A 12,044-nucleotide genomic window follows, 5' to 3' on the forward strand; every position below is an offset into this window, starting at 1 on the left:
CGAGTAGAAACTAGAACTGCACTCTGTCGAGTGACAGAGTGCCAACTTGTAACTTTAAAATATTCTTTGAAATGTAGCATATACTGCCTATTAACTTCTATGGTAGGCGTAGTCGACTGGACCGAAAGTGGTATGTATGCATGGTAGGCGTGGTTATAACTGGCTGTTGATGGTGACGTAATTAAGATATGTTTCAATGTCGGGTGGGTAAAAGGTAATGTATGTATGTATACATGTATGTAATCTAATTACGTCACCATCAAAAGCTGATTATAACCACGCCTACCTTACATACACTTCTGGTCCAGCCGACCACAATACTTGCACGCTCTGCTTGCGCAAGTAATGATTCAGATTCGGATGGCTGTGTGGGTGGGGGTGTTTTACCTTGAACTTGTGCTCGTAGCTCTCCAGCGCCTCCATCACCATGCACACGGCCTCCATGGAGCGCTCCAGCCTGCCGTCCACTCCGTTGAAGCGGTACATGCTACCAGACACATCCACCAGAACCCGCAGCCGCTTGGGCTTCTGCTGAGGACTGCCGGGCTGCACACACAACATGGACACATTCAAACATGAACGAGACACATCAGTCAGGCTCTAGTTAGCTGTGTTAGATAGAGATACCTCATGTTCTTATTTAATAAATAATTACAATTAAAATAAAATTCTATTTACATCTGTGTGTCTTGACTTGATTGTTTACTTCAGAGTTAAATTACCACTGAGGATTTTACAGCGTACTTACTATGAAGTTGTTGAATGAAAAAGACCAAAAAAAGACTCCGCTGTGCCATAGTTGGACAAAACAAAGTGTTTAGCTTTTGTCTTCTTTTGCGGAAAAAAGTAGAGTTTAATTCCATAGTGTGCAAGTGAAAAATAGCATTAAATACAATGTATTTGCTGTGGTTGGGATTTCAAGGAAGGACACAATTATTTCATCATACACCTCCCAGAAGCCTTCAGGGCAGACCAAAAATATTCACCACTCCGGGGTAACTGAGGTAAAAACAAACAGGACATGCATATTTTGGCTGAAGTATGTATACTGTGTGTGGGAACTGTCTGTGTGTGTGTGTGTGTGTGTGTGTGTGTGTGTGTGTGTGTGTGTGTGTGAGACAAGAGAGAGAGAGAGAGAGAGAGAGAGAGAGAGAGAGAGAGAGAGAGAGAGAGAGAGAGTATGTGCGTGTTTTCATTGGAACTTGTGAGACGACTTGAAACCGTGTGTGATCCAGACCAGAATTGGAGGGTGTAATAATAATCACACACCACTGGAATGTACCTTCTGACAGATAAGGTCAACAGTGTGTGTGTGTGTGTGTGTGTGTGTGTGTGTGTGTGTGTGTGTGTGTGTGTGTGTGTGTGTGAGAGAGAGAGAGAGAGAGGGAATGAGTGTGGCTCAGAAAAAACTGCTTTTGAGTTAAAGTAGCTTGAGAGTTGTCAAGGTCAAGGACGCGCACACACACACACACACACACACACACACACACACACACACACACACACACACACACACCCCTGCCTACCTCTGGGTCCAGCTCTCCCCTGCGTTTATAAATGGCCTTTTCTCCGGTGAGTCCGTCAATAATTTTGGCGTCGTCCAGGTCTCCCAGTGCTTGGTTCTTCAACCACTGTCGCTCCTTCCCTTTGGCCTGAATCAAACAAACAAACACAAGTCACCTTATTATTTATCTCTGTACCTGCAAACAAAAGAACTCAGATCTTATGTTTAAATCTGTCATATATAGGAATATGATCTGTGATCATGACTATTACTGTGTCTACCTGATCCTGGGATATCTTTCAGTGAAAATCTCAATAAAAAGATTTATATAAAACACACACACACACACACACACACACACACACACACACACACACTAACACACACACACACAGACACAGACACAGACACAGACACACACACACACACACACACACACACACACACACACACACACACACACACACACACAGGAAAACAATAGAGACTTGACAGCAGGGTCTTTCTAGTGTCCCGTTCCCCTCCTCCTGCAGGGTGAAAGAGGAAGAGCTTTACTTTCTCCTCTTCCCTTCATCTGTTCCCTGAGGAGGAAGGAGTTGCCCAAAAAAAAGGACAAGGAACAAAAGAGGGAACACGATCCGGGCCTCTCCACCTTGGGTTGAACGCAGAACCTTTACAAAAGGCAGTGTGACAGCAGGTGAAGTCTTTGGTGTTTTTTTATCACGTGGTTTTGTTTTATATAATGCCCTTGGAATAGTGTTCCACAGTTTACACTTCATGTTACCCAGTACAGGTAGAGGTGTTTTTTTATGCCTTCCCCGTCGAGAAGCACTGACATCTCCAACAATAGGCCTACTGTAGGTCTAGAGACAACATGTCGCGATGCAACGTGCAGTTGAAGAGAGTTTTGAAGTAGAGATGCACCATATAATCGGTAGTGTATCGGAATCGGCCATAAAAAAATACCATATCGGTATTGGCATTTTCACCGATATTGATGATGCAGTAATAATGTGACCGCCAATGGCTAAAGATTATATTTATTGATTGATTGAATACTTTATGAATACTTTGGGCCAAGCCCCTATAGGGCCTAGGGTTGGTTCCATTGTGGTCCATTGTGTATAATATCGGTCAGAATCGGTATCGGCAGATATGAGCCTGCAAATAATCTGAGATCGGATCGTGCACCCCTATTTTGAAGACTTCCGAAAATGCTTCACCAATATCGACATGGACACCAGGTTGAAAGTGCTTAACCATGGAGACACATCGGCTGCATTTTCCGATACCAATTTTGTCCAAAGAGTCAAATAATGGCCAATATATCGAAACTAGGGCTGGGACTTTATTAATTTGACGAATTGTAATTAACACCGTGGCTTCTTCTCCCATTGCGTGCACCGTACTATCGGTACGCCTGAAATTCGTCCAGTGATAATGGTTCCGTGGTGCAAAAAGTAAGCGGGATTTTATTTTAATCGTGTTATGGTTTCTGAAATTAATTAATCTAGCCCTAAATTTGAACCCCCTGCACACACCTTTAATATCCTTATTTCTATTTCATTTTTATTTTCTCTGTCTGTATATTTTCTGTATATTTGGTATTAAATGTACCTTACCCCTATAGGTCTACAGATAAATTAATGAAATGAAAGTTTTTAGTCTAACATGGGCCTACCCTCTTATTTTTTCTCTTTTTCTTTTAATTTCCTTGTGTTTTGAAATAGGTGAAGGGATGTAGTTGTCTGTATGTACTGTATGCACAAAAAAATGGGTCAAAGTCAGCAAGTCAACAACAGTGACATGAAACATGTGAGAAACAAATGTGAAAAGAAAATGTATTTGTAACAAGGATTTGTACATGTGATTGACTCAATAAAGTAAAAAATAAATAAATAAATACATTTGAAACCGATGTATCAGTCTGGCTCTAAATAGGTCTCCCTGACACATGAGCTCAGAGAGTCTATAGGTGTGTGTGTGTCTAATAGTGTGTTTGTAAATGTGTGTTATACAATCAGCTTGTCACAACCCAGGTGAGTATCTACCTATATTGAGGCTTGTTGTGCAATGGGGCGTGTCACTGTGTGAACAATAACACGTGCACACGTACGCGCGCGCACACACGCGCACACACGCGCACACACACACACACACAACCTGATTTGCTTTCAAGTACATGCATGGGTGGAAATGTGCCAAATTCATAGGGTTTTTTATTATCCATTTTGGCAAGTGGCAGAGTAATTCTACAGGATGAAAAGGCAGGATCCGGTGTTTATATCTGCACAATCCGGACAATTGTTGAAAGCTAAACAGCGTTGGGGTGGGGGGGGTGGGGTCCCCCAGAGCGGTTTACAGAGGAGGATAAACGATACTGTATCAGTTCATTGGGGGCTCGCCAGCTTATGTGTGTGTGTGTGCTTGTATGTGTGTGTGTGTGTGTGTGTGTGTGTGTGTGTGTGTGTGTGTGTGTGTGTGTGTGTGTGTGTGCGTGCGTGCGTGCACGTGTGCGTGCGACGGACCGTGCATGCATGATCCCGTGAATCACTCTCCAGGTATGATAAAATAACCCATGACTTCATTGTCAGTCCCTCCTCACTGATTATGCGGTTATTATCATCCTCATCTTTACAGCGGGACAGAAGAATGCTGTTATTATTTTCTCTTGTTCTTTAACAAGGACAAACACAAACAAAGAGCCACTCTCATGTTCAAAGCCATGGGCTTACACACACCTGGATGCACATGCTAACACACAGCCTCACCTCACACCTGGAATGGGGAATAATAGAGCAAGGCTTTACGCCGACTGCTGCTCTATAATAATCTTTTTCCACATACTACAAGATTTTCCACTCTTGTCACGTGCACAAACAACATACACACACACGCACGTGCACACGCACGCACGCACGCACACGCACACACACACACACACACACACACACACACACACACAACACACACACGCGCACACACACATTCTCCCCATAGACCATCAGACAAAGGGAGGAAAATCAAATCTAAACTACAGTAACAGAGACAATCCAACATTGTGCATTTCCGCCACGCCCCCTGCCCAGAGAGTTCATCTGATCAGCCAATCACGTTGCTCCTGAGGGACAGCATGCACCCCCTCTTTCCTGTCCAGTGTCCACATGTGGGGTAGACTGAGGTCAACCAATTACCATCTTGCGCTGTTTCCATTCCAGGGCCATTGTTCTCTCTCAGCCTACAGTAGCGAACGTCCATTTGTGTTGATCATGTACAGTAGAAGCTACTTACTGTATCTGACTGTAACCTAACCCTAACCCATTGGGCTAAAGGAGACAGAACGTGAAAAGTGATGTACCCTGATCGATAGCTGGAAACAACTTCTTTAAGCATTTTAATAAAGAGAAAACTTTCACACACAAATAATGTAATGTTTGCATGTGTGTGTGTGTGTGTGTGTGTGTGTGCTGTTGTTTTGGAAGAAGCTTTGTGCTGCTCTTGTTAAGCATTTCAAATTATGTATTCTGCCCAACAACATCCAATCCTGCTGGATTTGGGTGAAGTTAGTTATTTTTAGTTAGGCATTTTTTGTATTCATTTTATTCTGTCATAGAATGAGCACACCTGAAGATGAAATGTACCGTAGATGTTATTGCATTACATATTCGTTTTTGGCCCCCCCAAAAAAGAAGATTTCTCTTATTTCAATTGAATTTTCGAATTTTCCATTTCATTTGAAGTATGGCATTTATTCGCTTCCATAATAAGTGTTGTCCAACAATAACGTCTGCCATAGTAATTACAGAGAGGACAGGAGAAGAAAGGAGCCGTCGATTCCCTCCGGGAGGCGAGAGGAGTGGGGTACTGCGAGGGGGTACTTTTGACTAATGGAAACGGCAGATATTTTGCATTGCGTTGCATTGCTTTTTTCTCACCTCCTTTTTTCAGATACATATTTTAAGCTACTGTTAAAGCTTAAAACGAGTAATGTACCGTCTGGCCATCATCTTGAGTTACTGTAGATAAATAACATAGCAGCCCCTAATTAAAATCAGCTATGAGTGGAGGAACGTGAGCTATGGGAATCTAATTGAAGTTATGTTGTTCATGTAATGTTGTTGATATCCGAGCCGTGTCTCGGTGAACAGGTAATCTGAGATCTCGGCAAGGTAAATGAGTTAATGGTCAATCCTGAGCTGACGAGTCTTAATGAAATATTTGACATTCCATTGGAGTCAACGGTGACTTGACGTGACTTTACACATGATATCATTACCTAAATAAGTTTTGCTTTCAGTGTCTAGTCATTTATCATGATACTGTATGCACTTTTGTAAATTATGTCCATTTTAATTTTAAATTTGATGCTAAAGTAGGGTATGGTTCTAGGGCTTCTACTGAGTGAAGACCCACATTCGCTGCCCTTCCACCCAATAGCATTAACCCCTAACCCACTGTCAATGTACATAATATTATTCTCTGCTGCAGTGCCTTTGCATGCTCTCAGATAGACAACATGCTTGTCTGTCTGTCTGTCTGTCTGTCTGTCTGTCTGTCTGTCTGTCTGTCTGTCTGTGGATGGAGTTGGAGGCTGACCTGTAAGCTGTCCAGAATGATGCGCAGAGACTGAACTTGTCTCCTCACCGCCTTGGAGAAGCGCTCGTATTGCTCTGCATCATATTGAGTCATATCAATCTCCTTCAACCTGAGAGAGAGAGACAGAGAGAAACAGAGAGAGAGAGAGAGAGAGAGAGAGAGAGAGAGAGAGAGAGAGATTTTGAATTTGAAAAGCTCTTTATTAAAACCACATCTTTCTAATTCAGCCCATATTATTGGAAACTAGAAAAAGTGCCCTTCTGGGCACAGGTCTCCACCAGGAGGATAGGAGTGTGTGTGATGTTTGGCAAAATGTTTAGGAGTGGGATAGTTCCAATGTTTGGAACTATATAGCCCATAGCGCCCCACTTTGCGGCGAGATCAAAGCGTGTCGCCACTCTCTTACTAGATTACTCTGATATGGTCATGCCTCGTGACATCATCAGGGATGGAGATCTCTGATGTCATCAATATTGGCCAGCAACTCTACATCTGACCTCAAACCCTTAGATCTCCATATATGGAGCTGACCTGTTCTGACATTCCATATGTTGATCCTTCCCCATCCGTCCTTCCTCTTCGATGTCTCCCTTTTGGCGAAAACTAGAGTTCTCAACACGCCTGAAAATTAAGGCCCGGCCCTACCTCGGCCCTCATCAAACCATGTACACTCAAAACACTGCCCCCGCTGCCACCCTTAGATCTCCATATATGGAGCTGACCTGTTCTGACATTCCATATGTTGATTTGACCTCATCAAACCCTGTACACTCAAGACATGCTCCATATATGGCCAGTACAGAATTCATTCCATATGTTGATCTGACCCCCCATGCCAAAGCGCCAGCACTCGCCCAGCAGTCTGCCCAGCAGTCTGAGAGAGAGATAGATAGAGAGAGAGAGAGAGAGAGAGAGAGAGAGAGAGAGAGCAACTGAAGAGAGGCAGGGATCAGGGATGAGAACAGTACATCTTCCTATGAGCTCAGCACACCTCCTGTGGCCAACTGAGACTGAGGTCACTGGTGTTAAGTATGAAGTACTGACTCTGTGTGTGCATGTGTGCGTGTGTGTGGTGTGTAGGTGTGCGTGTGTGTGTGTGTGTGTGTGTGCGTGCGTGCGTGCGTGGTGTGTAGGTGTGCGTGTGTGTGTGTGGGGTGTCTGTGTGTGTTTTCCCCTCCAGCCCAGGTGCGGTGTGCCCAAGGTGAGGTAATCACCCCACTGTGCAGGTAGGTAGTAGCAATTCCTGACCCCACACATCGTGTGCACATACACACACATCGCGCACACGCACTCATGTGTGCGCGCACACACACACACACACACACATGCACACACGCATATACGTCAGCACCTCTAATCTATGTACAAAGGGATGAAGCACGGCCCCTGCTACATGTGAGGGTGACCGTGCGTGCGTGCACACGCGTGCACATTTGTTATGGAGAGATTCTCGCCCAGATGCTTCAAGGCTCAGGCGACAAGTAAAGCGTGACCATAGCAGAGCTACAACTTCAAAAGCAGAGGGATTTGGAGTAGTTAGCAGCATTACCCCCTGTCTCTCTGTGTGTGTGTGTGTGTGTGTGTGTGTGTGTGTGTGTGTGTGTGTGTGTGTGTGTGTGTGTGTGTGTGTGTGTGTGTGTGTGTGTGTGTGTGCGCGCGCGCGTGCAAGTGAGGGTGCGTTTGTGGTTGCACGAGTATGAAGCAGATCAGAGTGAGTATGTGTGTGTGGTACATTGTGTAGACTGCATGTGCATCAGCCATGCAATCAGCCAAACCCTGTTCTATTACATATCACACACACACACACACACACACACACACACACACACACACACACACACACACACACACACACACACACACACACACACACACACACACACACACACACACACACACACACACACACACACACACACACACTGAATCATATCTTATGATCACTGTACTGTTTGCAACAGGTGCGTGTATTGACCCACATTGCCCACTCACTGCTGGTGAAGCATGTACAATAGGCTTGAAAACTCTAGTCTAAATAATCAAAGTAGCTTTTTTTTATTTTTTATTATACCCGCCAGGAAATGTTACTGTGTGAGAATCACTGGGTTTAAACAACATTAGGAAACAAGCCCAAATAAGCAACTAAACTTTAGAAACAAGCCCAAAAAAAACGCAACCAGCAACTACCAATATTTACAAGCCGAACGGATTGCAGAGCGGTCTTGATACCGGAAGGTCGCCAGTTCGAATCAGCGGTCCGACACGTTAAAATTACCACCGCTGAAGTGCCCTTGAACAAGGCATTGAACCACTACGATGAAATGTTCTATGAGCAGGGCCTGGCTGGAAACAAGTTCTTGAGCTTAGCCCAGATACCCTGGGTAAATATAGTAAGCATTTCATTTCATTTCATTTCATTTCACAAGCAACTTTACAGGAAAAATAAGCCCAAAGTCGCTTATAATAAGCAGACATGGCAACACTGCTGAGCAGGCAAGCAATCAGCTCTTGTGTTAAATCAAACATTTATTTTTGCACTTCTTTTTTACCCACATCTTAGCGGTATGTGCTGAGTCTTTTTAAGTCAAGGGGCATCATAGCAGATACCGCACTGAGCCCTTAACACCTTAACACTTAGCGCGCCATTGCCGATGATTAAAGTCAATTGAAGCATAATTTTGATACTGACGCTTAACGCCATTGCCGACGGCCTTCGGCAATTGAGCTTTTATAGCGCGTTCGTTAGCTTGAGCCAAAATGCTACTCACGTTAGCCGGTTAGCTAGCTGTGTTGTTAGCACAGCACTGGATCGCCCATCTTAGATCGTCGTCGCCATAAGAATCCATTCTATCCATTTCTTTCAATCGCCTGTATCTCCTATTCCTTGTCCCAGATGGCATTTTGGTCAAAACAGCGTTTCTTTGACGGCACAGATCGGACGATGTAGAGCTCTCCAGAGCTCCGGTCTGGCTTCAGATGGTAAACAAGGCCTGTCCGCTCCGTGTAGCTTCCTAGGTTATGACTACTGCTCATGGACCGGAAATGGCGGCTTTTCAAAATAAGAGCTCAAATTTAAAAAATGCTGGCGTGAATTAGATCCTAATTTTTCAATAAATGCTAGCGGCCTAAGTGTTAAGGGCCCAGGGTTATTTAATCCATTAATAAAATGTGCCCATCGTTTATAGCGCCCGGACCACTTTTATCGACGGACCGGATGTTGTTGTGAATGTCTGTGTAGCAGCTAACAATAGCCACAACACTATCGATGCGATTGACAACAACGGGAGGTAAGATCAAATCTAACGAGTCTAGCGACTGGACAGCGGGGCCCCGTCAAACACATAACCTTTTTTATAATTAAGCGGGATGATTTAGATCGCGAGTTATTAACATTTTAAGATTTTCGCTGTCGGCTAAACAGGCAGGGAACATTTTCGATGACGTGTCACTGTTGTGCAACACCGAGGATTGCGCAACAAGCGCTTCTAGGCTGTAGAGCGATGCGACCGGTTTTGATATCACTAATTTGACGGAGATTAATCAATCTCCGTCTCGGGCACATGACCCGTACTAAGTACCATGACAGACATCTACGTCATGGGCCCTTAAACTGTTAATTAACATATGAACACTCCCCCAATGTGTAAAATATGCTGGCTAGTCGTAAGCCTTTGTGTGTGTGCTCAGCACGACTTGCATAATATGGATAACGCATAAGATGGTGGCGTTATGACGCCTGAACGCCTGAACTTAAGACGCGCCAAATAGAGCCCTCTCTCTCTAGCCTCACAAGTTCACAACACGTCGTCTCAGACCACATTGGCCTGCTTGGCAATGTGGCTTCCTTCACACATTCCTGTAGGTGTGTGTGTGTGTGTGTGTGTGTGTGTGTGTGTGTGTGTGTGTGTGTGTGTGTGTGTGTGTGTGTGTGTGTGTGTCTGTGGTGAGCAGAGACTGGCCAGTGGCCCTGGCTATTTCCTACAGATTCCACAACTTTCCTCTGATGAGACAGTGAGAAAAAGAGAGAGGGCGAGAGAGAGAGAGAGAGAGAGAGAGAGAGAGAGAGAGAGAGAGAGAGAGAGAGAGAGAGAGAAAGAGAGAGAGGGAGAGAGAGAGAGAGAGAGAGAAAGAGAGAGAGAGAGAGAAAGAGAGAGACAGTATGGAAACCTCGTTCAAAACAACCCATGAAAACAAGCAGTCAGACTGACATTCCCTTCAGCTAACACAAACAACTTCCAAGTACCAAGAGACACCTGCCCTCTACTTCAGGGAACAGGCAAACGAGAAGCGAGAGAGAAAGTTAAATGAACAGTTGGGATTTCACTGTGCACATGCATGCCCCTGTGTATCCATTAACTACCGGCCTGTACATGTACACACACACTCTTTCTGTTTGCGCATGCCTGCACCTGTTTTTTACTGTGTGTGTGTGTGTGTGTGTGTGTGTGTGCACGCGTGTGTCAGGTATTCAGTGTGTGCACACGCGTGTGTGTGGGTGTGTGTGTGTGTGTGTGTGTGTGTGTGTCACTGTCAGGTATTCAAAGGTTTAGGTGGGATCACTCTACGTTTGACTGATGCTTAACCTGCAGCTAAGTAAACTGATCTGCCCTAGAATGTATATAACAGGCCCAGGGCCAGGACAGCAAGACAATCCATGTATTTGTCTTTCTGATTCAAGAGGTCCTTGTTGTCCTTGGGTTCCACGTTCTTTGCGGTATCTTACCTCGGGGAGGTTTTGGCTAGGCTGTAGCTTGGCTTGGCCTGGTACGCAGCGCAGCCCGCTGAATGCAGCGACAGATACTTGGAAGCACATTGTCGGCATGTAGCTACACGATTTTACACCAGGGCTTAGTGTGACACTGACAGACAGGTATCACATGGAGGTGCGGAGGTGGGGAGAGCAGAAAAGAGAGGGAAGAGAGACAGAAAAAGGCCGAGAGGAGAGAGAGAGAGCATCGGAGGTTGTCGGCTCGGTGTGAAAGTGGTCAGTGTTGAAAGGAGGGTCGCAGAGAGAGGGAGGGGTGGTGGGAAAAGCCAAGGGGTGGGAGGGGGTGGAGGGCATAAACAGGAGAGAGAAAGTAAAGAGAAGGAGACTGTTTGAAGAGAAAGAGAACAGAGACAGCCTTCATGGTTGGGCTGTTGAAAGGGGCGCTCTTTCAGTGCACGCACGCACGCACGCACGCACGCACGCACGCACGCACGCGCGCGCACGCACGCACGCACGCACGCACACACCGAAACCCGTCAGCACAGCTGCACATTAAGGTTAGCAGGGGTTCTTTCCTAACCACTCAGTGAATTGAGCTTTACTGAAAAGGTTGTCTGGTGAGAAAGTGGGCCAGTGGTCGCACATCTGCCTTCCAGGGGAAGGAATTTATTAGCAGCGTGACGTGTTGAATTACTGTACAGACTGCTATATTGTGAATTAGGGGAAGCAGAGAGATACACGTGTGTGTGTGTGTGTGTGTGTGTGTGTGTGTGTGTGTGTGTGTGTATGGCAATGTGGCCCTGGAGACACCTGTTGCTGCGGGCACTAGAAGTGGTTTTCAGTATAGGTTGCCAGGTGCATATACAGATTTTGTGCAAAATTCAAGATTCAGTCCCGAAAATGTACAGGTTGAGATCACAATATAAGGTAGCGTTCCCTCAAAGCGACCCGGCCACAGCCTCCCGTGCCAAAAAAAATAAACGGGAGCCATTTTTTAAACTTGTACTGTAACATATATATTGCCGTGCTCGTCGTCTACTAATGTGCTGTGCAGGGAGAAATGTATTCACACTTGCATTTATATTTTACAAATAAAATGTTCTCAAGCTATTCATGTTTTCTACTATAGCTATTGACAGAATATCTGGAAATAGTTTCAGCCTACAAAACCGATTAGCTCCCCCATTAGTCCGACCATGATCTCACAGCAGTCATGGTACCTCAGAGGATACAAGG

At 45.1% G+C, this 12,044-nt stretch overlaps 1 protein-coding gene across 1 annotated transcript in view; it reads right to left on the reverse strand.

The window, feature by feature from the left end:
• Positions 1-12,044, reverse strand: part of vwa8 (von Willebrand factor A domain containing 8) — a 110,227-nt gene that overhangs the window by 11,718 nt on the left and 86,465 nt on the right. Inside the window, exons 40-42 of the mRNA XM_079518720.1 lie at positions 6,101-6,209; positions 1,527-1,652; positions 388-546 (exon numbers count right to left, since the gene is read on the reverse strand). Coding sequence (XP_079374846.1) covers positions 388-546; positions 1,527-1,652; positions 6,101-6,209 — 394 coding nt within the window. The remainder of the gene's footprint in view (positions 1-387; positions 547-1,526; positions 1,653-6,100; positions 6,210-12,044) is intronic.

The sequence above is a fragment of the Electrona antarctica genome, assembly GCF_951216825.1.
Source record: "Electrona antarctica genome assembly, chromosome: 13".
NCBI classification, from domain to species: domain Eukaryota; kingdom Metazoa; phylum Chordata; class Actinopteri; order Myctophiformes; family Myctophidae; genus Electrona; species Electrona antarctica.